Source organism: Notolepis coatsorum (genome assembly GCF_963971535.1).
Source record: "Notolepis coatsorum genome assembly, chromosome: 13".
Taxonomy (NCBI): domain Eukaryota; kingdom Metazoa; phylum Chordata; class Actinopteri; order Aulopiformes; family Paralepididae; genus Notolepis; species Notolepis coatsorum.
The window spans coordinates 63674892-63698421 of NC_140177.1; the positions used below are offsets into that span (position 1 = coordinate 63674892).

Below are 23530 nucleotides of genomic sequence, written 5' to 3' on the forward strand. Positions count from 1 at the left end.
TCCAGAGGGTAGGGGACGCCACGCTGAATCTAGTGTCTATCCTCAGTGTGTTTAATCTAGTATCTATCCTCAGTGTGTTTAATCTAGTGTCTATCCTCAGTGTGTTTAATCTAGTATCTATCCTCAGTGTGTTTAATCTAGTGTCTATCCTCAGTGTGTTTAATCTAGTATCTATCTGTACTGTGTTTAATCTAGTATCTATCCTCAGTGTGTTTAATCTAGTATCTATCCTCAGTGTGTTTAATCTAGTGTCTATCCTCAGTGTGTTTAATCTAGTATATATCTGTACTGTGTTTAATCTAGTACCTATCCTCAGTGTGTTTAATCTAGTATCTATCCTCAGTGTGTTTAATCTAGTATCTATGCTCAGTGTGTTTAATCTAGTGTCTATCCTCAGTGTGTTTAATCTAGTATCTATCTGTACTGTGTTTAATCTAGTATCTATCCTCAGTGTGTTTAATCTAGTATCTATCCTCAGTGTGTTTAATCTAGTATCTATCCTCAGTGTGTTTAATCTAGTGTATATCCTCAGTGTGTTTAATCTAGTATCTATCCTCAGTGTGTTTAATCTAGTATATATCCTCAGTGTGTTTAATCTAGTGTATACCCTCAGTGTGTTTAATCTAGTATCTATCCTCAGTGTGTTTAATCTAGTGTCTATCCTCAGTGTGTTTAATCTAGTATCTATCCTCAGTGTGTTTAATCTAGTGTCTATCCTCAGTGTGTTTAATCTAGTATATATCTGTACTGTGTTTAATCTAGTATCTATCATCAGTGTGTTTAATCTAGTATCTATCCTCAGTGTGTTTAATCTAGTATCTATCTGTACTGTGTTTAATCTAGTATTTATCCTCAGTGTGTTTAATCTAGTATCTATCCTCAGTGTGTTTAATCTAGTGTCTATCCTCAGTGTGTTTAATCTAGTATCTATCTGTACTGTGTTTAATCTAGTACCTATCCTCAGTGTGTTTAATCTAGTATCTATCCTCAGTGTGTTTAATCTAGTATCTATCCTCAGTGTGTTTAATCTAGTGTATATCCTCAGTGTGTTTAATCTAGTATCTATCTGTACTGTGTTTAATCTAGTATCTATCCTCAGTGTGTTTAATCTAGTATCTATCCTCAGTGTGTTTAATCTAGTATCTATCCTCAGTGTGTTTAATCTAGTATCTATCCTCAGTGTGTTTAATCTAGTGTATACCCTCAGTGTGTTTAATCTAGTATCTATCCTCAGTGTGTATAATCTAGTGTCTATCCTCAGTGTGTTTAATCTAGTATCTATCCTCAGTGTGTTTAATCTAGTATATATCCTCAGTGTGTTTAATCTAGTGTCTATCCTCAGTGTGTTTAATCTAGTGTCTATCCTCAGTGTATTTAATCTAGTGTCTATCCTCAGTGTGTTTAATCTAGTATATATCCTCAGTGTGTTTAATCTAGTGTCTATCCTCAGTGTGTTTAATCTAGTGTCTATCCTCAGTGTATTTAATCTAGTGTCTATCCTCAGTGTGTTTAATCTAGTATCTATCCTCAGTGTGTTTAATCTAGTGTCTATCCTCAGTGTGTTTAATCTAGTGTCTATCCTCAGTGTGTTTAATCTAGTGTCTATCCTCAGTGTGTTTAATCTAGTGTCTATCCTCAGTGTATTTAATCTAGTGTCTATCATCAGTGTGTTTAATCTAGTATCTATCCTCAGTGTGTTTATTTTTTTTATTCTTAAATTTTTAATTTCAGTTTTTTGATTTACAAACAAAACATCCACATGCAATAATACAATTGGCGGTCAAAATTATAAACGACAGTACAATAGAATTCGATAGATAAGAACTAAAAGATATAGCTGATATTAGAAAAATTAATATCAAAATCGAATGACGAGTTGACCTAAAATAAATTCACTAAAGGGGAAAAGGAAAAAACTCAGCAAAAACAAAAACAAAGAAAAGAGATAAACAATAAAAAAATACAAAAAAAAATACAAAAAAAGTGACATGGGTTCTTTGGTACCTTCATAGTTTATTTTCGTTTCGTTTTTTCTTCTTGTCTCCTATTCACTCTCCTGTGATGTCGTTTCTTTTTTTCCTATACTCTTCCCACTTCTCCCATTTTGACTCAAACTTCTCGTCTTGTAGCCTCAGCCTATATGTGATTCTCTCCATTTCCTGTATCCCACCCACTATCTCTGTCCATTGTTCCCTCGTCGGTGCTTCTACTCTATACCACATTTTCGTCAGTGCTTTCTTGGCTGCTACTAGTAATATCTTAATCAAGTATATATCTTTCCCCTGCATTCCTTCCTGTGTTAAGTTCCCTATAAATACAATACTTGTCCTGTGTGGGGTATTTAATATCATACTATTTCATTTATTATCCCTCCTATCTCTTCCCAATAGTTCTTTATTATCTGACATCCCCAGAATATGTGTGTGTGGTTTGCTATTTCCTGTCCACATTTTCTCCAGCATGGTTTCTGTGTTGGTGTATAGTTGCCCTGTATTTCTGGTGTTATAAAAAATCGAATTATGTTTTTCCACCCAAACTCCCTCCATATCCTTGACCCTGTGGTTGTGTGTTGTATCTTACATATCGCTGCTGTCGGGACAAAACCTCATAACTCCAAAAACCCAACTTTTCAGCAGATGAAAAAAACTAATTTGAGGGTGAATAGAGTTAAGAGGTTTAGACAGATGATCGGTTTAATGCTTTCCCATTGTTTAAACTTTGTAAAACCCACACACACATATGGAGGATGATCTACGGAGTTGATTTATATAATAAAAAAAATATTCAAAAAATGGAGTTATGAGGTTTTGTCCCGACAGCAGCGATATGTTATACCATTCTTCTTCTGTTATCTCCGTTTTTAATTCCTTCTCCCACTTTTCCTTTATATATTTGGTTGTGATGTCCTTGCTGTCCATTATTGCCTGATATAGTGCTGATATCCCCCCCCCCCCTTCCTTCCTTCGTATGCTTTTACCATTATCTTAATTATCCCATTCTGATCTTTGTCTTTGTCTAGTTTTATTTCCTTGTTGTAGTAGTCCCTAATCTGTAAATATCTAAAGTGGTCGCTATTCTCTAGTCCGAATCTTTCTTTCAATTTTTGTAGAGTCTGGATCTCCCCTCCTTCTGTTATTGTACATATTGCTGTTATGCCCCCCCTCTCCCATCTTTTGAACCCATGATCTTCTTTCCCTGGTTTAAATTTGTTGTCGTGCGTTATCCATCTCAGTATCTTGGTTTCTTTTTCTAGCTTGTATTTCTTTACTATCTTGTTCCATATATTTATAGTGAATTTGGTAATTGGGTCTATTAGTTGTTCGTTTCTTCTGTATAGCTCCCTGTCTCCTATTAGTGCCTGCACTTTGAGTCCCTAATTTTTTGTTTCTATGTCTTTCCATTTGGCTTCATAGTTCTCGTTGCACCAACATGTTACTATTATCAGCTGTGCTGCGTAGTAGTAATCTTCTAAACTAGGTATTGCCATTCCTCCTTTCTCCTTTGGTAATTGTAGAGTCACATATCTTATCCTTGGCCTTTTCCCCCCCCATATGAATCTTGATATCTGTTTATTCCATTCCCTGAACTGGCTTTGTGGTATTAATATAGGTAGAGCCTGAAATAGGTATAGTAACCTTGGTAATATATTCATCTTTATAATTTCGATCCTTGAGCTAAAGTCTAGAGGCATTACTGTCCATCTTTCTAGGTCTCGTTTGATTTTCTGATTAATCTGTGTATAGTTTGCATCGTATAGTCCCTCCACCCCTCTTGTAATATTCACTCCTAGGTATCTGATCCTGTCCATATCCCATTTAATCTTGTATTTGTCTTTGATCTCTGTCATTGGGGTGTAGTTCAATGTTAAAGGGGAACTATTTTACTATTTCTTTCACTATTTGGGCACTTTTACACAATTCCTGTGAGTCTATGGAACACCTCTGTAATATATATATTTTTTTTATTCATTGTTTTGTATTTCTAATCAAGTCCTCAAAAACAGCATTTTTCTACCTCAAGATCTCGAGCTGTTTTGAGCCTGGGCTCCTAAACCACTGCGCTATACGGCCCCGGCTGAACATTAACATGCAGCAGTGTCTTTATGACATCACATATAGGGCACATTTTCAAATGACTCAGTTCAGTGAGGGTGAATATTGTGAGAGGAGAATTGGAAGAATGCGCCAATATGAGAATTTTGAGACATAGATCATATTAATATAAGTTCACATAGCTAGGAAACAATGCTAAACACTCAAAAAGGCCATTTATAAGATAGTTCCCCTTTAAGGTCTGTGTCTTTGTTACGTTAAGTCTATATCCTGAGTAATATCCATATTCTGTCAGTAAATCCATCAGTATATATATATATATATATATATACATACATACATACACACATACACAATCTGTCCAACGTGTGTTTTTCTCTCTGTCAGTCATTTTCAGAGACATAGAATCAGTCATTTTCATGTCCACATTAATTTGTACTGTGTATCACATGCCTTCTCTCTGTTTAAGTTTTATCTTTTTTTTTTTTTATGTTTACAATTACTCTTATTCTATGTTGTGTGTATTTCTATGCATCTTTCACATTTAGTCATGGTCTTAGTCAAATGTTTTTGTTTTGTTTTGTACTTATCTTTCCTTTTGAAGTATCGTGGTCCCTCGCGCTCTTCCTGTGCTTCTTTCCGATGTCCCTCTGTCACTCTCCTCAGCTGCTCTGTCTCGAATCATCTCCCATCCCCATCTTTCATCCGTCCTCCTCTTCTCGACTCTGTTCCACCTGCGCATCTTCTCCAGTCTCTCCATCGGGGTGGGTGTATATGTGGGTTTCCCCCCCTCTCTTCGTCCCGGCGTCCTCTCTCCATCCCGATGTATGTCCCTCGCTGCCTCTTGTACGTTGCTGTAGGTTTTGGTGCCTTCCTGCCAGTATACTTTCAGAGCGGTCATCGGTGATTGGAACCGAATCCCTTTTTCTTTTAGATTATTTTTTATTTCCGCGTAACTTCGGCGTTTTGCAGCCACCTCCGCTGCATAGTCGTGGTCAAAGGATATTCTCTGTCCTTCCACATCGATCTTCGTCTGCCAGGCTCTCTTAAGAATGTTCTCCTTGACTTCAAACCTCAGGAAGTTAATTATGACTGCTCTCGGTGGTCCATTCGTCTGAGGTCTCGGTGCTTGTATCCTATGTGCCCTCTGTATTCCCATATCGGTGTGTTCTGACAGTGACATGTCCAGTTTCTCTTGTATTAGGCTTTCCATATATTTGGACATCGAGGCTCCTTCTAGCCCCTTCTAGCCATACTCTTATATTGTTTCTTCTTGATCTCCCCTCCAAGTCAGTTAACTTCTCTCTCATCTTCCCTTGTTCCTCGAGAGTCTCCATTAGAATCTTTTGTACATCTATACTCCATTCTTAAGTCTCGGCCGTTCTCTCTTCCAACGCCACCGTGTCTTTCTCCTGTTTCAGCAACTTTTCGTCAATTGACTCAAGTCTCTTATTTATTTCTTCTTTGAGTTCGTCTTGTCCTTTCTTTACTTCTTCTCTGAGTCTGTCTATACTTGTCTGTATGCTTTGCGTGTTCGCTTCGTTTACCTTCACGCTAGTTTGCATGCTTGCCTGTATGTCCCGAATACTGGCTCCGAGTTCCACAGCCCAGCTGGGGATCTCCGTGTTGGCATGTTGTAGCTGCGCCATTTCTTCACGTCGTCTCGTTATTTCTTCACGTCGCCTCGTTATTTCCTTTTCTTCTTCTTGGGTCTTTTTTGTTTTCTCATATGTCCACTTGTTCTTCCTCGCTTTTGTCATTGAATGCTTACTTTTTTCGTTTTCAGATCATGTTTTATTCCGCGTTTGTTTTGAATTGCGACCGGGAGCTTTTTTCAAAGGCTGCTCACTCAGACATTTCAAACCGGAAGTCGCTCCTGTGTTTAATCTAGTATCTATCCTCAGTGTGTTTAATCTAGTGTCTATCCTCAGTGTGTTTAATCTAGTATCTATCCTCAGTGTGTTTAATCTAGTGTCTATCCTCAGTGTGTTTAATCTAGTATCTATCCTCAGTGTGTTTAATCTAGTGTCTATCCTCAGTGTGTTTAATCTAGTGTCTATCCTCAGTGTGTTTAATCTAGTGTCTATCCTCAGTGTGTTTAATCTAGTGTATATCCTCAGTGTGTTTAATCTAGTATCTATCCTCAGTGTGTTTAATCTAGTGTCTATCATCAGTGTGTTTAATCTAGTGTCTATCCTCAGTGTGTTTAATCTAGTGTCTATCATCAGTGTGTTTAATCTAGTATCTATCCTCAGTGTGTTTAATCTAGTGTCTATCCTCAGTGTGTTTAATCTAGTGTCTATCCTCAGTGTGTTTAATCTAGTGTCTATCCTCAGTGTGTTTAATCTAGTGTCTATCATCAGTGTGTTTAATCTAGTATGTATCTGTACTGTGTTTAATCTAGTATCTATCCTCAGTGTGTTTAATCTAGTATCTATCTGTACTGTGTTTAATCTAGTATCTATCCTCAGTGTGTTTAATCTAGTGTCTATCCTCAGTGTGTTTAATCTAGTATCTATCCTCAGTGTGTTTAATCTAGTGTCTATCCTCAGTGTGTTTAATCTAGTGTCTATCCTCAGTGTGTTTAATCTAGTATCTATCCTCAGTGTGTTTAATCTAGTGTCTATCCTCAGTGTGTTTAATCTAGTATCTATCCTCAGTGTGTTTAATCTAGTATCTATCCTCAGTGTGTTTAATCTAGTGTCTATCCTCAGTGTGTTTAATCTAGTATCTATCCTCAGTGTGTTTAATCTAGTATCTATCCTCAGTGTGTTTAATCTAGTGTCTATACTCAGTGTCTTTAATCTAGTGTCTATCCTCAGTGTGTTTAATCTAGTGTCTATCCTCAGTGTGTTTAATCTAGTGTCTATCCTCAGTGTGTTTAATCTAGTATCTATCCTCAGTGTGTTTAATCTAGTGTCTATCCTCAGTGTGTTTAATCTAGTGTCTATCCTCAGTGTGTTTAATCTAGTGTCTATCCTCAGTGTGTTTAATCTAGTGTCTATCCTCAGTGTGTTTAATCTAGTATCTATCCTCAGTGTGTTTAATCTAGTATCTATCCTCAGTGTGTTTAATCTAGTATCTATCCTCAGTGTGTTTAATCTAGTGTCTATCCTCAGTGTGTTTAATCTAGTGTCTATCCTCAGTGTGTTTAATCTAGTGTCTATCCTCAGTGTGTTTAATCTAGTATCTATCTGTACTGTGTTTAATCTAGTATCTATCCTCAGTGTGTTTAATCTAGTATCTATCCTCAGTGTGTTTAATCTAGTGTCTATCCTCAGTGTGTTTAATCTAGTGTCTATCTGTACTGTGTTTAATCTAGTATCTATCCTCAGTGTGTTTAATCTAGTATCTATCTGTACTGTGTTTAATCTAGTATCTATCCTCAGTGTGTTTAATCTAGTGTCTATCCTCAGTGTGTTTAATCTAGTATATATCCTCAGTGTGTTTAATCTAGTATCTATCCTCAGTGTGTTTAATCTAGTATCTATCCTCAGTGTGTTTAATCTAGTATCTATCCTCAGTGAGTTTAATCTAATGTCTATCCTCAGTGTGTTTAATCTAGTGTCTATCCTCAGTGTGTTTAATCTAGTATCTATCCTCAGTGTGTTTAATATAGTATCTATCCTCAGTGTGTTTAATCTAGTATCTATCCTCTGTGTGTTTAATCTAGTATCTATCCTCAGTGTGTTTAATCTAGTGTCTATCCTCAGTGTGTTTAATCTAGTGTCTATCCTCAGTGTGTTTAATCTAGTGTCTATCCTCAGTGTGTTTAATCTAGTGTCTATCCTCAGTGTGTTTAATCTAGTGTCTATCCTCAGTGTGTTTAATCTAGTATCTATCCTCAGTGTGTTTAATCTAGTATCTATCCTCTGTGTGTTTAATCTAGTGTCTATCCTCAGTGTGTTTAATCTAGTATCTATCCTCAGTGTGTTTAATCTAGTGTCTATCCTCAGTGTGTTTATTCTAGTATCTATCCTCAGTGTGTTTAATCTAGTGTCTATCCTCAGTGTGTTTAATCTAGTATATATCCTCAGTGTGTTTAATCTAGTATCTATCCTCAGTGTGTTTAATCTAGTGTCTATCCTCAGTGTGTTTAATCTAGTGTCTATCATCAGTGTGTTTAATCTAGTATGTATCTGTACTGTGTTTAATCTAGTATCTATCCTCAGTGTGTTTAATCTAGTGTCTATCCTCAGTGTGTTTAATCTAGTATCTATCCTCAGTGTGTTTAATCTAGTGTCTATCCCCAGTGTTTTAATCTAGTGTCTATCCTCAGTGTGTTTAATCTAGTATCTATCCTCAGTGTGTTTAATCTAGTGTCTATCCTCATTGTGTTTAATCTAGTATCTATCCTCAGTGTGTTTAATCTAGTATCTATCCTCAGTGTGTTTAATCTAGTGTCTATCCTCAGTGTGTTTAATCTAGTATCTATCCTCAGTGTGTTTAATCTAGTATCTATCCTCAGTGTGTTTAATCTAGTGTCTATACTCAGTGTCTTTAATCTAGTGTCTATCCTCAGTGTGTTTAATCTAGTGTCTATCCTCAGTGTGTTTAATCTAGTGTCTATCCTCAGTGTGTTTAATCTAGTATCTATCCTCAGTGTGTTTAATCTAGTGTCTATCCTCAGTGTGTTTAATCTAGTGTCTATCCTCAGTGTGTTTAATCTAGTGTCTATCCTCAGTGTGTTTAATCTAGTGTCTATCCTCAGTGTGTTTAATCTAGTATCTATCCTCAGTGTGTTTAATCTAGTATCTATCCTCAGTGTGTTTAATCTAGTATCTATCCTCAGTGTGTTTAATCTAGTGTCTATCCTCAGTGTGTTTAATCTAGTGTCTATCCTCAGTGTGTTTAATCTAGTGTCTATCCTCAGTGTGTTTAATCTAGTATCTATCTGTACTGTGTTTAATCTAGTATCTATCCTCAGTGTGTTTAATCTAGTATCTATCCTCAGTGTGTTTAATCTAGTGTCTATCCTCAGTGTGTTTAATCTAGTGTCTATCTGTACTGTGTTTAATCTAGTATCTATCCTCAGTGTGTTTAATCTAGTGTCTATCCTCAGTGTGTTTAATCTAGTATCTATCCTCAGTGTGTTTAATCTAGTGTCTATCCTCAGTGTGTTTAATCTAGTGTCTATCCTCAGTGTGTTTAATCTAGTGTCTATCCTCAGTGTGTTTAATCTAGTGTCTATCCTCAGTGTGTTTAATCTAGTATCTATCCTCAGTGTGTTTAATCTAGTATCTATCCTCAGTGTGTTTAATCTAGTATCTATCCTCAGTGTGTTTAATCTAGTGTCTATCCTCAGTGTGTTTAATCTAGTGTCTATCCTCAGTGTGTTTAATCTAGTGTCTATCCTCAGTGTGTTTAATCTAGTATCTATCTGTACTGTGTTTAATCTAGTATCTATCATCAGTGTGTTTAATCTAGTATCTATCCTCAGTGTGTTTAATCTAGTGTCTATCCTCAGTGTGTTTAATCTAGTGTCTATCTGTACTGTGTTTAATCTAGTATCTATCCTCAGTGTGTTTAATCTAGTATCTATCTGTACTGTGTTTAATCTAGTATATATCCTCAGTGTGTTTAATCTAGTGTCTATCCTGAGTGTGTTTAATCTAGTATATATCCTCAGTGTGTTTAATCTAGTATCTATCCTCAGTGTGTTTAATCTAGTATCTATCCTCAGTGTGTTTAATCTAGTATCTATCCTCAGTGAGTTTAATCTAATGTCTATCCTCAGTGTGTTTAATCTAGTGTCTATCCTCAGTGTGTTTAATCTAGTATCTATCCTCAGTGTGTTTAATATAGTATCTATCCTCAGTGTGTTTAATCTAGTATCTATCCTCTGTGTGTTTAATCTAGTATCTATCCTCAGTGTGTTTAATCTAGTGTCTATCCTCAGTGTGTTTAATCTAGTGTCTATCCTCAGTGTGTTTAATCTAGTGTCTATCCTCAGTGTGTTTAATCTAGTGTCTATCCTCAGTGTGTTTAATCTAGTGTCTATCCTCAGTGTGTTTAATCTAGTATCTATCCTCAGTGTGTTTAATCTAGTATCTATCCTCTGTGTGTTTAATCTAGTGTCTATCCTCAGTGTGTTTAATCTAGTATCTATCCTCAGTGTGTTTAATCTAGTGTCTATCCTCAGTGTGTTTATTCTAGTATCTATCCTCAGTGTGTTTAATCTAGTGTCTATCCTCAGTGTGTTTAATCTAGTATATATCCTCAGTGTGTTTAATCTAGTATCTATCCTCAGTGTGTTTAATCTAGTGTCTATCCTCAGTGTGTTTAATCTAGTATCTATCCTCAGTGTGTTTAATCTAGTGTCTATCCTCAGTGTGTTTAATCTAGTATCTATCCTCAGTGTGTTTAATATAGTATATATCCTCAGTGTGTTTAATCTAGTATCTATCCTCAGTGTGTTTAATCTAGTGTCTATCCTCAGTGTGTTTAATCTAGTGTCTATCCTCAGTGTGTTTAATCTAGTGTCTATCCTCAGTGTGTTTAATCTAGTATCTATCCTCAGTGTGTTTAATCTAGTGTCTATCCTCAGTGTGTTTAATCTAGTGTCTATCCTCAGTGTGTTTAATCTAGTGTATATCCTCAGTGTGTTTAATCTAGTATATATCCTCAGTGTTTTAATCTAGTATCTATCCTCTGTGTGTTTAATCTAGTGTCTATCCTCAGTGTGTTTAATCTAGTATCTATCCTCAGTGTGTTTAATCTAGTATCTATCCTCAGTGTGTTTAATCTAGTATATATCCTCAGTGTGTTTAATCTAGTGTCTATCCTCAGTGTGTTTAATCTAGTGTCTATCCTCAGTGTGTTTAATCTAGTGTCTATCCTCAGTGTGTTTAATCTAGTATCTATCTGTACTGTGTTTAATCTAGTATCTATCCTCAGTGTGTTTAATCTAGTATCTATCCTCAGTGTGTTTAATCTAGTGTCTATCCTCAGTGTGTTTAATCTAGTGTCTATCTGTACTGTGTTTAATCTAGTATCTATCCTCAGTGTGTTTAATATAGTATCTATCTGTACTGTGTTTAATCTAGTATCTACCCTCAGTGTGTTTAATCTAGTGTATATCCTCAGTGTGTTTAATCTAGTATATATCCTCAGTGTGTTTAATCTAGTATCTATCCTCAGTGTGTTTAATCTAGTATCTATCCTCAGTGTGTTTAATCTAGTATCTATCCTCAGTGAGTTTAATCTAATGTCTATCCTCAGTGTGTTTAATCTAGTGTCTATCCTCAGTGTGTTTAATCTAGTATCTATCCTCAGTGTGTTTAATATAGTATCTATCCTCAGTGTGTTTAATCTAGTATCTATCCTCTGTGTGTTTAATCTAGTATCTATCCTCAGTGTGTTTAATCTAGTGTCTATCCTCAGTGTGTTTAATCTATTGTCTATCCTCAGTGTGTTTAATCTAGTATCTATCCTCAGTGTGTTTAATCTAGTGTCTATCCTCAGTGTGTTTAATCTAGTGTCTATCCTCAGTGTGTTTAATCTAGTGTCTATCCTCAGTGTGTTTAATCTAGTGTCTATCCTCAGTGTGTTTAATCTAGTGTCTATCCTCAGTGTGTTTAATCTAGTATCTATCCTCAGTGTGTTTAATCTAGTGTCTATCCTCAGTGTGTTTAATCTAGTGTCTATCCTCAGTGTGTTTAATCTAGTGTATATCCTCAGTGTGTTTAATCTAGTATCTATCCTCAGTGTTTTAATCTAGTATATATCCTCAGTGTGTTTAATCTAGTATCTATCCTCAGTGTGTTTAATCTAGTGTCTATCCTCAGTGTGTTTAATCTAGTATCTATCCTCAGTGTGTTTAATCTAGTATCTATCCTCAGTGTGTTTAATCTAATGTCTATCCTCAGTGTGTTTAATCTAGTGTCTATCCTCAGTGTGTTTAATCTAGTATCTATCCTCAGTGTGTTTAATCTAGTATCTATCCTCAGTGTGTTTAATCTAGTATCTATCCTCAGTGTGTTTAATCTAGTATCTATCCTCAGTGTGTTTAATCTAGTGTCTATCCTCAGTGTTTAATCTAGTATCTATCCTCAGTGTGTTTAATCTAGTATCTATCCTCAGTGTGTTTAATCTAGTGTCTATCCTCAGTGTGTTTAATCTAGTATATATCCTCAGTGTGTTTAATCTAGTGTCTATCCTCAGTGTGTTTAATCTAGTGTCTATCCTCAGTGTGTTTAATCTAGTGTCTATCCTCAGTGTGTTTAATCTAGTGTCTATCCTCAGTGTGTTTAATCTAGTATCTATCCTCAGTGTGTTTAATCTAGTGTCTATCCTCAGTGTGTTTAATCTAGTATCTATCTGTACTGTGTTTAATCTAGTATCTATCCTCAGTGTGTTTAATCTAGTGTCTATCCTCAGTGTGTTTAATCTAGTGTCTATCCTCAGTGTGTTTAATCTAGTGTCTATCCTCAGTGTGTTTAATCTAGTATCTATCCTCAGTGTGTTTAATCTAGTGTCTATCCTCAGTGTGTTTAATCTAGTATCTATCCTCAGTGTGTTTAATCTAGTGTCTATCCTCAGTGTGTTTAATCTAGTGTCTATCCTCAGTGTGTTTAATCTAGTGTCTATCATCAGTGTGTTTAATCTAGTATGTATCTGTACTGTGTTTAATCTAGTATCTATCCTCAGTGTGTTTAATCTAGTGTCTATCCTCAGTGTGTTTAATCTAGTGTCTATCCTCAGTGTGTTTAATCTAGTGTCTATCCCCAGTGTTTTAATCTAGTGTCTATCCTCAGTGTGTTTAATCTAGTATCTATCCTCAGTGTGTTTAATCTAGTGTCTATCCTCATTGTGTTTAATCTAGTATCTATCCTCAGTGTGTTTAATCTAGTATCTATCCTCAGTGTGTTTAATCTAGTGTCTATCCTCAGTGTGTTTAATCTAGTATCTATCCTCAGTGTGTTTAATCTAGTATCTATCCTCAGTGTGTTTAATCTAGTGTCTATACTCAGTGTCTTTAATCTAGTGTCTATCCTCAGTGTGTTTAATCTAGTGTCTATCCTCAGTGTGTTTAATCTAGTGTCTATCCTCAGTGTGTTTAATCTAGTATCTATCCTCAGTGTGTTTAATCTAGTGTCTATCCTCAGTGTGTTTAATCTAGTGTCTATCCTCAGTGTGTTTAATCTAGTGTCTATCCTCAGTGTGTTTAATCTAGTGTCTATCCTCAGTGTGTTTAATCTAGTATCTATCCTCAGTGTGTTTAATCTAGTATCTATCCTCAGTGTGTTTAATCTAGTATCTATCCTCAGTGTGTTTAATCTAGTGTCTATCCTCAGTGTGTTTAATCTAGTGTCTATCCTCAGTGTGTTTAATCTAGTGTCTATCCTCAGTGTGTTTAATCTAGTATCTATCTGTACTGTGTTTAATCTAGTATCTATCCTCAGTGTGTTTAATCTAGTATCTATCCTCAGTGTGTTTAATCTAGTGTCTATCCTCAGTGTGTTTAATCTAGTGTCTATCTGTACTGTGTTTAATCTAGTATCTATCCTCAGTGTGTTTAATCTAGTATCTATCTGTACTGTGTTTAATCTAGTATATATCCTCAGTGTGTTTAATCTAGTGTCTATCCTGAGTGTGTTTAATCTAGTATATATCCTCAGTGTGTTTAATCTAGTATCTATCCTCAGTGTGTTTAATCTAGTATCTATCCTCAGTGTGTTTAATCTAGTATCTATCCTCAGTGAGTTTAATCTAATGTCTATCCTCAGTGTGTTTAATCTAGTGTCTATCCTCAGTGTGTTTAATCTAGTATCTATCCTCAGTGTGTTTAATATAGTATCTATCCTCAGTGTGTTTAATCTAGTATCTATCCTCTGTGTGTTTAATCTAGTATCTATCCTCAGTGTGTTTAATCTAGTGTCTATCCTCAGTGTGTTTAATCTAGTGTCTATCCTCAGTGTGTTTAATCTAGTGTCTATCCTCAGTGTGTTTAATCTAGTGTCTATCCTCAGTGTGTTTAATCTAGTGTCTATCCTCAGTGTGTTTAATCTAGTATCTATCCTCAGTGTGTTTAATCTAGTATCTATCCTATGTGTGTTTAATCTAGTGTCTATCCTCAGTGTGTTTAATCTAGTATCTATCCTCAGTGTGTTTAATCTAGTGTCTATCCTCAGTGTGTTTATTCTAGTATCTATCCTCAGTGTGTTTAATCTAGTGTCTATCCTCAGTGTGTTTAATCTAGTATATATCCTCAGTGTGTTTAATCTAGTATCTATCCTCAGTGTGTTTAATCTAGTGTCTATCCTCAGTGTGTTTAATCTAGTATCTATCCTCAGTGTGTTTAATCTAGTGTCTATCCTCAGTGTGTTTAATCTAGTATCTATCCTCAGTGTGTTTAATATAGTATATATCCTCAGTGTGTTTAATCTAGTATCTATCCTCAGTGTGTTTAATCTAGTGTCTATCCTCAGTGTGTTTAATCTAGTGTCTATCCTCAGTGTGTTTAATCTAGTGTCTATCCTCAGTGTGTTTAATCTAGTATCTATCCTCAGTGTGTTTAATCTAGTGTCTATCCTCAGTGTGTTTAATCTAGTGTCTATCCTCAGTGTGTTTAATCTAGTGTATATCCTCAGTGTGTTTAATCTAGTATATATCCTCAGTGTTTTAATCTAGTATCTATCCTCTGTGTGTTTAATCTAGTGTCTATCCTCAGTGTGTTTAATCTAGTATCTATCCTCAGTGTGTTTAATCTAGTATCTATCCTCAGTGTGTTTAATCTAGTATATATCCTCAGTGTGTTTAATCTAGTGTCTATCCTCAGTGTGTTTAATCTAGTGTCTATCCTCAGTGTGTTTAATCTAGTGTCTATCCTCAGTGTGTTTAATCTAGTATCTATCTGTACTGTGTTTAATCTAGTATCTATCCTCAGTGTGTTTAATCTAGTATCTATCCTCAGTGTGTTTAATCTAGTGTCTATCCTCAGTGTGTTTAATCTAGTGTCTATCTGTACTGTGTTTAATCTAGTATCTATCCTCAGTGTGTTTAATATAGTATCTATCTGTACTGTGTTTAATCTAGTATCTACCCTCAGTGTGTTTAATCTAGTGTATATCCTCAGTGTGTTTAATCTAGTATATATCCTCAGTGTGTTTAATCTAGTATCTATCCTCAGTGTGTTTAATCTAGTATCTATCCTCAGTGTGTTTAATCTAGTATCTATCCTCAGTGAGTTTAATCTAATGTCTATCCTCAGTGTGTTTAATCTAGTGTCTATCCTCAGTGTGTTTAATCTAGTATCTATCCTCAGTGTGTTTAATATAGTATCTATCCTCAGTGTGTTTAATCTAGTATCTATCCTCTGTGTGTTTAATCTAGTATCTATCCTCAGTGTGTTTAATCTAGTCTCTCTCTCTCTGTCTCTCTCTCTCTGTGTGTCTCTCTCTGTCTCTCTCTCTTTCTCCCTGTTTCTCTCTCTTTCAATTCAATTCAATTCAATTCAATTCAATTCAAGTGGCTTTATTGGCATGACGCAGCTTGTACATGTTGCCAAAGCAAATGGTTGATAACATAAGCATGGATTACAAAACACATATTAATGTCATAGTATATACAAAAATGTTCATCATAAAATAGAACATAAAATATTACAGCATAAACATGTCAGGTGACTGTCACTCAGTTTGTGGCAGGCAGCAACATAGGCTGCTGCTAGCTCACAGCTTGTTGAGTCCTCCCCTAGTAGGACTGGTAGTTTTCCTGTATCTGGTAGTGCAAGAAAACCTTTTGTTATTAGTTCAAATTTTTTAAAATGTGTTTCTCTAATATCTTTATATTTTTCACATTTGGTGAGGAAGTGCAACTCAGTTTCAGGCTCACTGAGGATGCAATGACAGCATAGCCTTTGCTCTGCAGGGAGCCAGGTTTTCCTGTGCCTCCCCTTTTCAACAGCGAGGCTGTGCTCACTCAGTCTGTATTTTGTCAAGGTTCTTTTTAGTTGTTGATCAGTCACCATGCTCAAGTAATCTGCTATGGTGTACTGTCGAATTAGAGCCAGATAGCACTGCATTTTGCTCTGTGCTTTTGTTTGTGTTTTCCAATAGGTGATGTAGTTTTGTTTTGGCTGTGTAGTAATTTGATTTATTCTGATTGGTGATGTGTTCTGTTCCTGTGTTCTCTCTCCTCTGTATCTCTCTCCCTCTCCTCTCTGTTTCTCCCTCCCCTCTCTATTTCCATCTCTCTCCTCTCTCCATCTCTCTCCTCTCTCCATCTCTCTCCCCTCTGTCTCTCTCCCCTCTGTCTCTCTCCCCTCTGTCTCTCTCTCCCTCTCCTCTCTATTTCCATCTCTCTCCACTCTGTTTCCTCTCTCCATCTCTCTCTCCCCTGTCTCTCTGCCCTCTGTCTCTCTCTCCTCTCTGTTTCCTCTCTATTTCCATCTCTCTCCTCTCTGTTTCCTCAGTTTTATGTGTAGTAATTTGATTTATTCTGATTGGTGATGTGTTCTGTTCCTGAGGTGTGTTAAGAGAGCAGGTTTGTGGACTCAGCCTCAGGACCAGCTGGGTAAGGGGGTTCCTGATGCTCCTCAGCTCTTGGCACTGCAGGGCTTGATAATGGTACGAGAGGGGGTCACTTCGTTTTAGGTGTGTCCAAAAGTGAATTGCTCTTTTTTGTATTTTTAGTATTAGTGGGTAACAGCCTAATTCTGCCCTGCATGCATTGTTTGTAGTTTTCCTCTGGACATGTAGGATAATCTTACAGAACTCTGCATGCAGGGTCTCAATGGGGTGTTTGTCCCATTGGGTAAAGTCTTGTTTTGTAAGTGGACCCCACACCGCACTGCCATCGAGTGCAATTGGTTCAATAACACATTCAATTAATTTTAACCAGATTCGAATTCGGTATTTCTGTTTGTATATTTCTTTTTATGGCGTAGAAAGCCCGGCATGCTTTCCCTCTCAGCTCATTGACTGCTTCCTTAAAATGTCCAGTTGAACTTAGTTTTAGGCCTAAATTGGTGTAATGTGTGCAGTACTCTACATGTTTTGTACCAATTGAGAACTTTGGTAGGACGTCCTGAGATCTGGATCTTTTTTGGAATATCATTATTTTGGTCTTTTTGGGGTTTACTGCCAGGGCCCAGGTCTGACAGTAATGCTCTAGCAGGTCCAGGCTCTACTGTAGGCCGTCTGCTGTGGGGGACAACACAACCAGGTCATCTGCAAAGAGCAGGCATTTCACTTCCCGATTGTGGAGACTTACACCGGGGGCAGAGGACTTTTCTAGTATATTAGCCAATTCATTAATATAGACCGCTCCTACCAAGTGTCATGGAGAGGGACTCTGTCGGCCACCCGCCCCCTCCGGACGGGTGTCCCCCAGGGCTCGGTCCTAGGACCCCTTCTCTTCTCCCTCGACACTAAATCACTGGGTAACATTATCACGTCTCATGGCTTCTCATATCATTGTTATGCCGATGATACTCAACTCTTCCTCTCCTTCCCTCCCTCAGATATCCACGTCTCTGAGCGGATCTCGGCCTGTCTGTCCGACATCTCCGCCTGGATGACGACCAACCACCTCAAACTGAACCTAAGCAAAACAGAATTGCTCCACCTGCCGGCCAAATCCTCCCCCCTGACCGACCTCTCCATCACAGTCAAGAATGCAGCTGTGACCGCGTCGCCGACCGCCAAGAACCTTGGTGTTGTCCTCGACGACCAGTTGAACTTCTCTGCTCACATCGCAGCGACAACCAGAACCTGCAGATTCCTCCTGAGCAACGTCAGAAGGATACGCCCCTTCCTGACAAAAGAAGCCACCCAACTCCTCGTCCAATCAACAGTTATCTCCCGCCTCGACTACTGCAACGCACTGCTAGCTGGCCTCCCGGCCACTGCCACCAAGCCTCTTCAACTCATTCAAAACGCAGCGGCCCGCCTGATCTCAAACCTACCGAAGTCGGCCCATGTCACCCCACTTCTTAGGGACCTGCACTGGCTCCCCATTGCTGCACGTATCCGCTTCAAGGCCCTCGACCTAGCATACCGTGCGGCAAAGGGAACCGCTCCCGCCTACCTCCGGTCAATGGTCTCTAACTACACACCCTCAAGACCCCTACGCTCTGCATCTTCTGGCCGCCTCAGATCTACTCCTATCCAAGCTCCCGGAGGGTCATCAAAGAGAAGCCGCCTATTCTCAGTCCTTGCCCCACAATGGTGGAATGAACTACCCATCCCAGGTAGGACAGCCGAATCCCGTCCAATCTTTCGCCGTCGACTAAAGACTCACTTCTTCAACCATTATCTGAAATGATATAAAAAAATAAAAATAAAAATCTAACCCAGACTAACCTTACTGTCATGCACTTGTCCTAATAAACTAACCTACACTGTAACACGCAACACTTTGATGAACATTGTTACTCAGCTGATAGAGTTATACCCTTCTTGCTGTCTTGTCGCACAGAACTTGTAAGTCGCTTTGGATAAAAGCGTCAGCTAAATGACTAAATGTAAATGTAAATATTGAAGAGTGCCGGGCTGAGGTTGCAGCCCTAACAAACGCCTCGCCCTTGGGTAAAGAATTCTGTTCTTTTTTTGCCAATTTTTTCGCTGCACATATTACCAGAGTACATTGATTTAATAATATCATATGTTTTACCCCCTACACCACTCTCTATAACACAGTCCTGTATGCCAAATAGAATCAAAAGCCTTTTGGAAGTCAATAAAACAGGCATATATTTTGGTTTTATTTTGGTTTATATGTTTATCAATTAGGGTATGTAGGGTGTAAATATGATCGGTTGTGCGGTGTTTTGGTATAAATCCAATTTGGCTTTTACTCAAGACATTGTGCTTGGTAAGGAAGTTTAAAAGTCTGGTATTCATAATACTACAGAAAACCTTCCCCAGATTACTGTTCACACAGATGCCTCTGTAGTTATTAGGGTCAAATTTGTCTCCGCTTTTATAGATTGGGGTTATGAGTCCGTGATTCCAGATGTCAGGAAAATATCCTACACTCAGGACCAAATTGAATAGTTTTAATATAGCCAATTGGAATTTCTTGTTCATATTTTTCATCATCTCATTCAAGATGCCATCAGGTCCACAAACCTTTTTAGATTTAAGAGTTTGTAATTTCTTAAGCAGTTCCTGCTCAATAATTGGGGAGTCTAATGGGTTTTGATTGTCTTTTATGGCAAGCTCCAATTTAGTCAATTTATCAAGAATTTGAGATTGTTCTGTGTTTCCATCAATTTGAACAGTGTGGTATAGTGTTTTAAAATGGGTTGTCCATATATCACTGTTCTGTATAGCCAATTCCTGTTTTTGTGGTTTGTTTATGTGTTTCCAATGTTGCCAAAAGTTGTTTGTATTGATTGCCTCCTCAATTAGTGTCAGTTGCTGTTTGTCATATTGTTGTTTTTTGGTTCTGAGTGTACGTTTGTACAGTTTTAGGGTCTCACAGTAGAGAAAGCGTACATCAGCATTATTGGGGTCTCTGTGTTTTTGATTTGATAGCATTCTAATTTTTTTCCTAATGATTTTACAATCTTTATCAAACCAGCTGTTTTTTGTTGCAGTTTTTGGTTTGTTTGTAGTACATTTCAGTTGTGCCTCCTTTGCTGTTTGTCTGTATATATTGTTAATATTGTTTACTGCTAGGTTGAGGCTTTCTTTACTGTGAGAGTATGTGGAGTCCAGAAAGTTATCCAAAAGTGTTTGGATTCTTGGGGTATGAGTTGCTTTCTGGTATTGTTCTGCACTGTTTTGGTCCCATCTGTATGAATTTCTGATATTGTACAGCTTACTGTTTTGTGTTTGTGCCATTGTTGTGTCTGATCTTTTAATAAACAGGGTAATTTGGCTGTGATCAGACAGAGGGGTTAGTGGTTTCACAGTGAATGAGCTGAGGGAGGAAGGGTCAAGGTCTGTGATCATATAATCTACAGTACTGTGGCCAAGAGGTGAGCAGTAGGTGAATCTACCTAGTCTGTCCCCCCGAACCCTACCGTTGACAAAGTACAGACTGAGGCTCTGACAGAGCTGCAGGAGGTCTCTTCCACTCCTGTTGATGACCTGGTCACTATTGCTCCTGTGGGGGAGAGTGAAAGTGTGAGAGACATTTTCGTTTGAGATGTAAATGTCTCCTTGTGGATCTGTGAGGTCAGCAAGTGTTCCTGTGCGTGCGTTGGTGTCCCCACAGATGAGCACATTTCCCTGGGCCTGGAAATGGCATGTCTCTGTCTCAAGGGTAGGGAAAATGTCCTCTGAGAAGTATGGGGATTCGGAGGGGGGGATATATATTGCACAAATAAACAAATCCTTTTCTGTTAATAGGAGCTCTTTCTTTAGTTTTAACCATATGTAATATTTGCCCATTTTTAGGGGGTCAATTTGATGATGTAGGTCAGATTTATACCAAATGATTAATCCTCCTGATCCTCTACCTCTATTAATGTTGCTGTATTTCTGAGATGGTACTATTATTTCTCTATAATCGTTGGGGCAGTGGGTGACAGTGTCAGCTTTACACCATGTCTCCTGTAGAATAATGATGTCGACATCTTTAAGGTTTGTTTTGAGTTCCGGGGCTAAACTCTTCAGCCCAAAGGTTGAAGACTTCAGGCCCTGGATGTTCCACATGCAAACTGAAAGGGATTTCATTATACGAGAGAGATGGCACAGGTAGAACAAACAGTAACTACTGGATTGTCAAGAGAGGTACGAACGTTGAACTAAAATGCAGTGTTTACTGTATTTTGTAAATGTGTGTGTTTGGTTATTGAGAACATTGTTAGAGCTGATGCATTTTGAACAATATGTAAAATATTCTTTCAACAGTATAAAGTATCAATACTAATTCAGCTTTTAACTAGCTTTTCTTTTTAACTAACAAATGTTGTCTTAATTAAGTAGTGCGTAAATGCGAGTAGTGTGTGTGTGTGTGTGTGTGTGTGTGTGTGTGTGTGTGTGTGTGTGTGTGTGTTATGAGACTAGTTCAGCTTAGTGCAGATGTACTGGAGGAGCTGTTTAATCTCACTCATTCCTTCAGAGTTCACTCTTCCTTGGAGGGCCTCTGCGTAGCTGCGTGGGGCCTGGTGTGGTTCTCCATGCTGTGGGCTGGGAAGGGGCCGAGGGCCAGGCTCTTGGTTCTGGTAGAGTCTCTGGTTTGTTGAGGGGTATAGCCAGGGCCAGTCTGGTTGTGGTGCTGGAGCTGGTGATGTTCTGGTGAAGCGTGGGGTCTGTGGGGTGCGCTGGGTCTGGATGGATGTCTGGGAGGTCTTTGGCTCCTGGTGGGGTCTGAGGTGTAGTGGGGGTCCCTGGGCGGTCTTTGGCTCCTGGTGGGGTCTGGGGCGTAGTGGGGGTCCCTGGGAGGTATTTGGCTCCTGGTGGGGTCTGAGGCGTAGTGGGGGTTCCTGGGAGGTCTTTGGCTCCTGATGAGGTCTGAGGCGTAGTGGGGGTCCCTGGGAGGTCTTTGGCTCCTGATGGGGTCTGAGGCGTAGTGGGGGTCCCTGGGAGGTCCTCTGGCTGGTGTAAGATGGATGCTTTGACGGCCCAGTGCCACATCTTTTAGTGTTTTTGTAAACATGCCCACTGCCTGCTTTTTTAAGTGGGAGTAGTCGTACAGGTGCTCAGGCGTTATGGATATATGATGTGCAACGTGTACATTTGGGAGTGAGGCACATCCTCTGGTGATGTCAGCGTTCACCCTATTGATGGTCTTGGGGTGAAAGTCTTTGCGGGGTAGCAAGGTTGAGATGGTGATGCGTGATTCTGGGAAGGTCGCTTACTGCTTTCTCTGCTACTCTGGTGACCAGACTACCAACCTTTTCCTGTTCCTCCCGCAGGTTGTTGGTGCCAGTGTGGATGATAATATGGCCTGGTGTGCCAAACTCGGGGTGCACAAGGATCTGCAGTGCATCCTCTAATGTGGGGCACCAGATTTTGGACACTTTTGTGTTGGGGAAAAGTTTTTGTTCTTGGATGAACTTGCCGTTTGAGTCTATTAGGATAGCAACCTCAGTGTCTTTTTTCAGGGTGGTGGGCTGACGGTGTGAGATGCTGGGGGAGGAGGGGGCCTGGGGGGCTTGAGAGCCTCTCTCGGCTGCATCCTCACTGGGTGGTGGGGGCTCGGTGGTGGGTGGGTTGAGGGAGGAGGAGGCCCGGGGGGCTAGAAGGCCTCTCTCGGCTGCATCCTCGTTGGGTGGTGGGGGCTCGGTGGTGGATGGGTTGAGGGAGGAGGGGGCCCTGGGAGCTTCACCATGATGGCTGATATTTCCTTTGACATCTCGTTTCTCACCTGCATTATTTCCCGCCTCATGATGTCCTTTGTTTCCCTAAGTTCTGTGGTGAGGGTCCGGTTGTCCTTCTGCAGGCTGAAGATCTGTTCCTTCAGCTCCTGTGTAGCAGACTCCAGCTGGTGTTTCCACTGCTGGAGGTCAGGGTGTGGTGTGGGGCTGGTGGAGAGCTGCTGTTCTCTCAGCTCAGTGAGCTCCACCTCTAGTAGAGCCAGACTGTCTCTCAGGAGGCTGACGGTGTGGTGGTCTGGGTGCTGGTTGTTATGACCAGGAATAGGGGATACCTGGCTCTCTGTTGTCGGGGTGCCTGTGGTGATGGGAGAGCTCAGAGTGCTTCCTGTGTCCTTTCTAGATGCTGCCCTCTTCTTCAGAGTGGGGAAGTCCTGTCCAAAGGAGCCAAGGGCAGCTTCGTTACCTTGCACCATGATCGTACCGTTTTAGTAAAGGTTGACAGTCAGGAACCTTCTCTCTTGGTCCTTGTCTCCATCCTCAAAGATCTGAAGTTGTCTTCCCTTGCAGATCCCTTTCTTGGTTGCTGTAGTGCTTTGATATGGCTATATGCCACGCAGTGATATGCTCGGTGAAGAAGAGCAAGTTGGTAATAACACCAGTGTTTTTAGAGCGGTCAGCATATAGAGACTCAGGGTATTCCCGTTGTAACCTATGTCTGAACTGTAATCTCCCGTGCTCTGATTTGATCTCTTCTGGATATTCAAAAAAACAGGGAAGGAAAATGCCTGCCGCTGTCCATGCTGCTGTCTCAGTGTCCATGTTGCTGTAGCAACTGGATAAACAAAGATAGCCCACACTGAGGTTGTCCAGCTAAAGTACTGTTAGCTAGCTTTACTTAGCAGGTCAAAGTTAAACAGTCTTCTAGCTAACAAAAAGGTATTTTCCAGCTAGCAGCTAGGTTGGGGCTAGCTAGTTAGCTAGTACTGTTAGCTAGCTTTACTTAGCAGGTCAAAGTTAAACAGTCTTATAGCCAACAAAAACGATCTTTTCCAGCTAGCAGCTAGATTGGGGCTAGCTAGTTAGCTAGTACTGTTAGCTAGCCTTACTTAGCAGGTCAAAGTTAAACAGTCTTCTAGCCAACAAAAACGATCTTTTCCAGCTAGCAGCTAGGTTGGGGCTAGCTAGTTAGCTAGTACTGTTAGCTAGCTTTACTTAGCAGGTCAAAGTTAAACAGTCTTCTAGCTAACAAAAACGATATTTTCCA

At 39.1% G+C, this 23530-nt stretch overlaps 1 protein-coding gene across 1 annotated transcript in view; it reads right to left on the minus strand.

Annotated features, from left to right (window-relative positions):
* Nucleotides 1-22739, minus strand: part of LOC311239379 (disks large homolog 4-like) — a gene marked incomplete at both ends in the record, with an annotated part of 140812 nt that extends 118073 nt beyond the window's left edge. The window contains 4 exons of the mRNA XM_084327686.1: nucleotides 20026-20108; nucleotides 21076-21230; nucleotides 21808-22230; nucleotides 22317-22739. Of these exons, the coding sequence (XP_084183812.1) occupies nucleotides 20026-20108; nucleotides 21076-21230; nucleotides 21808-22230; nucleotides 22317-22739 (1084 nt within the window). The remainder of the gene's footprint in view (nucleotides 1-20025; nucleotides 20109-21075; nucleotides 21231-21807; nucleotides 22231-22316) is intronic.
* Between the last annotated feature and the right edge of the window lie 791 nt (nucleotides 22740-23530).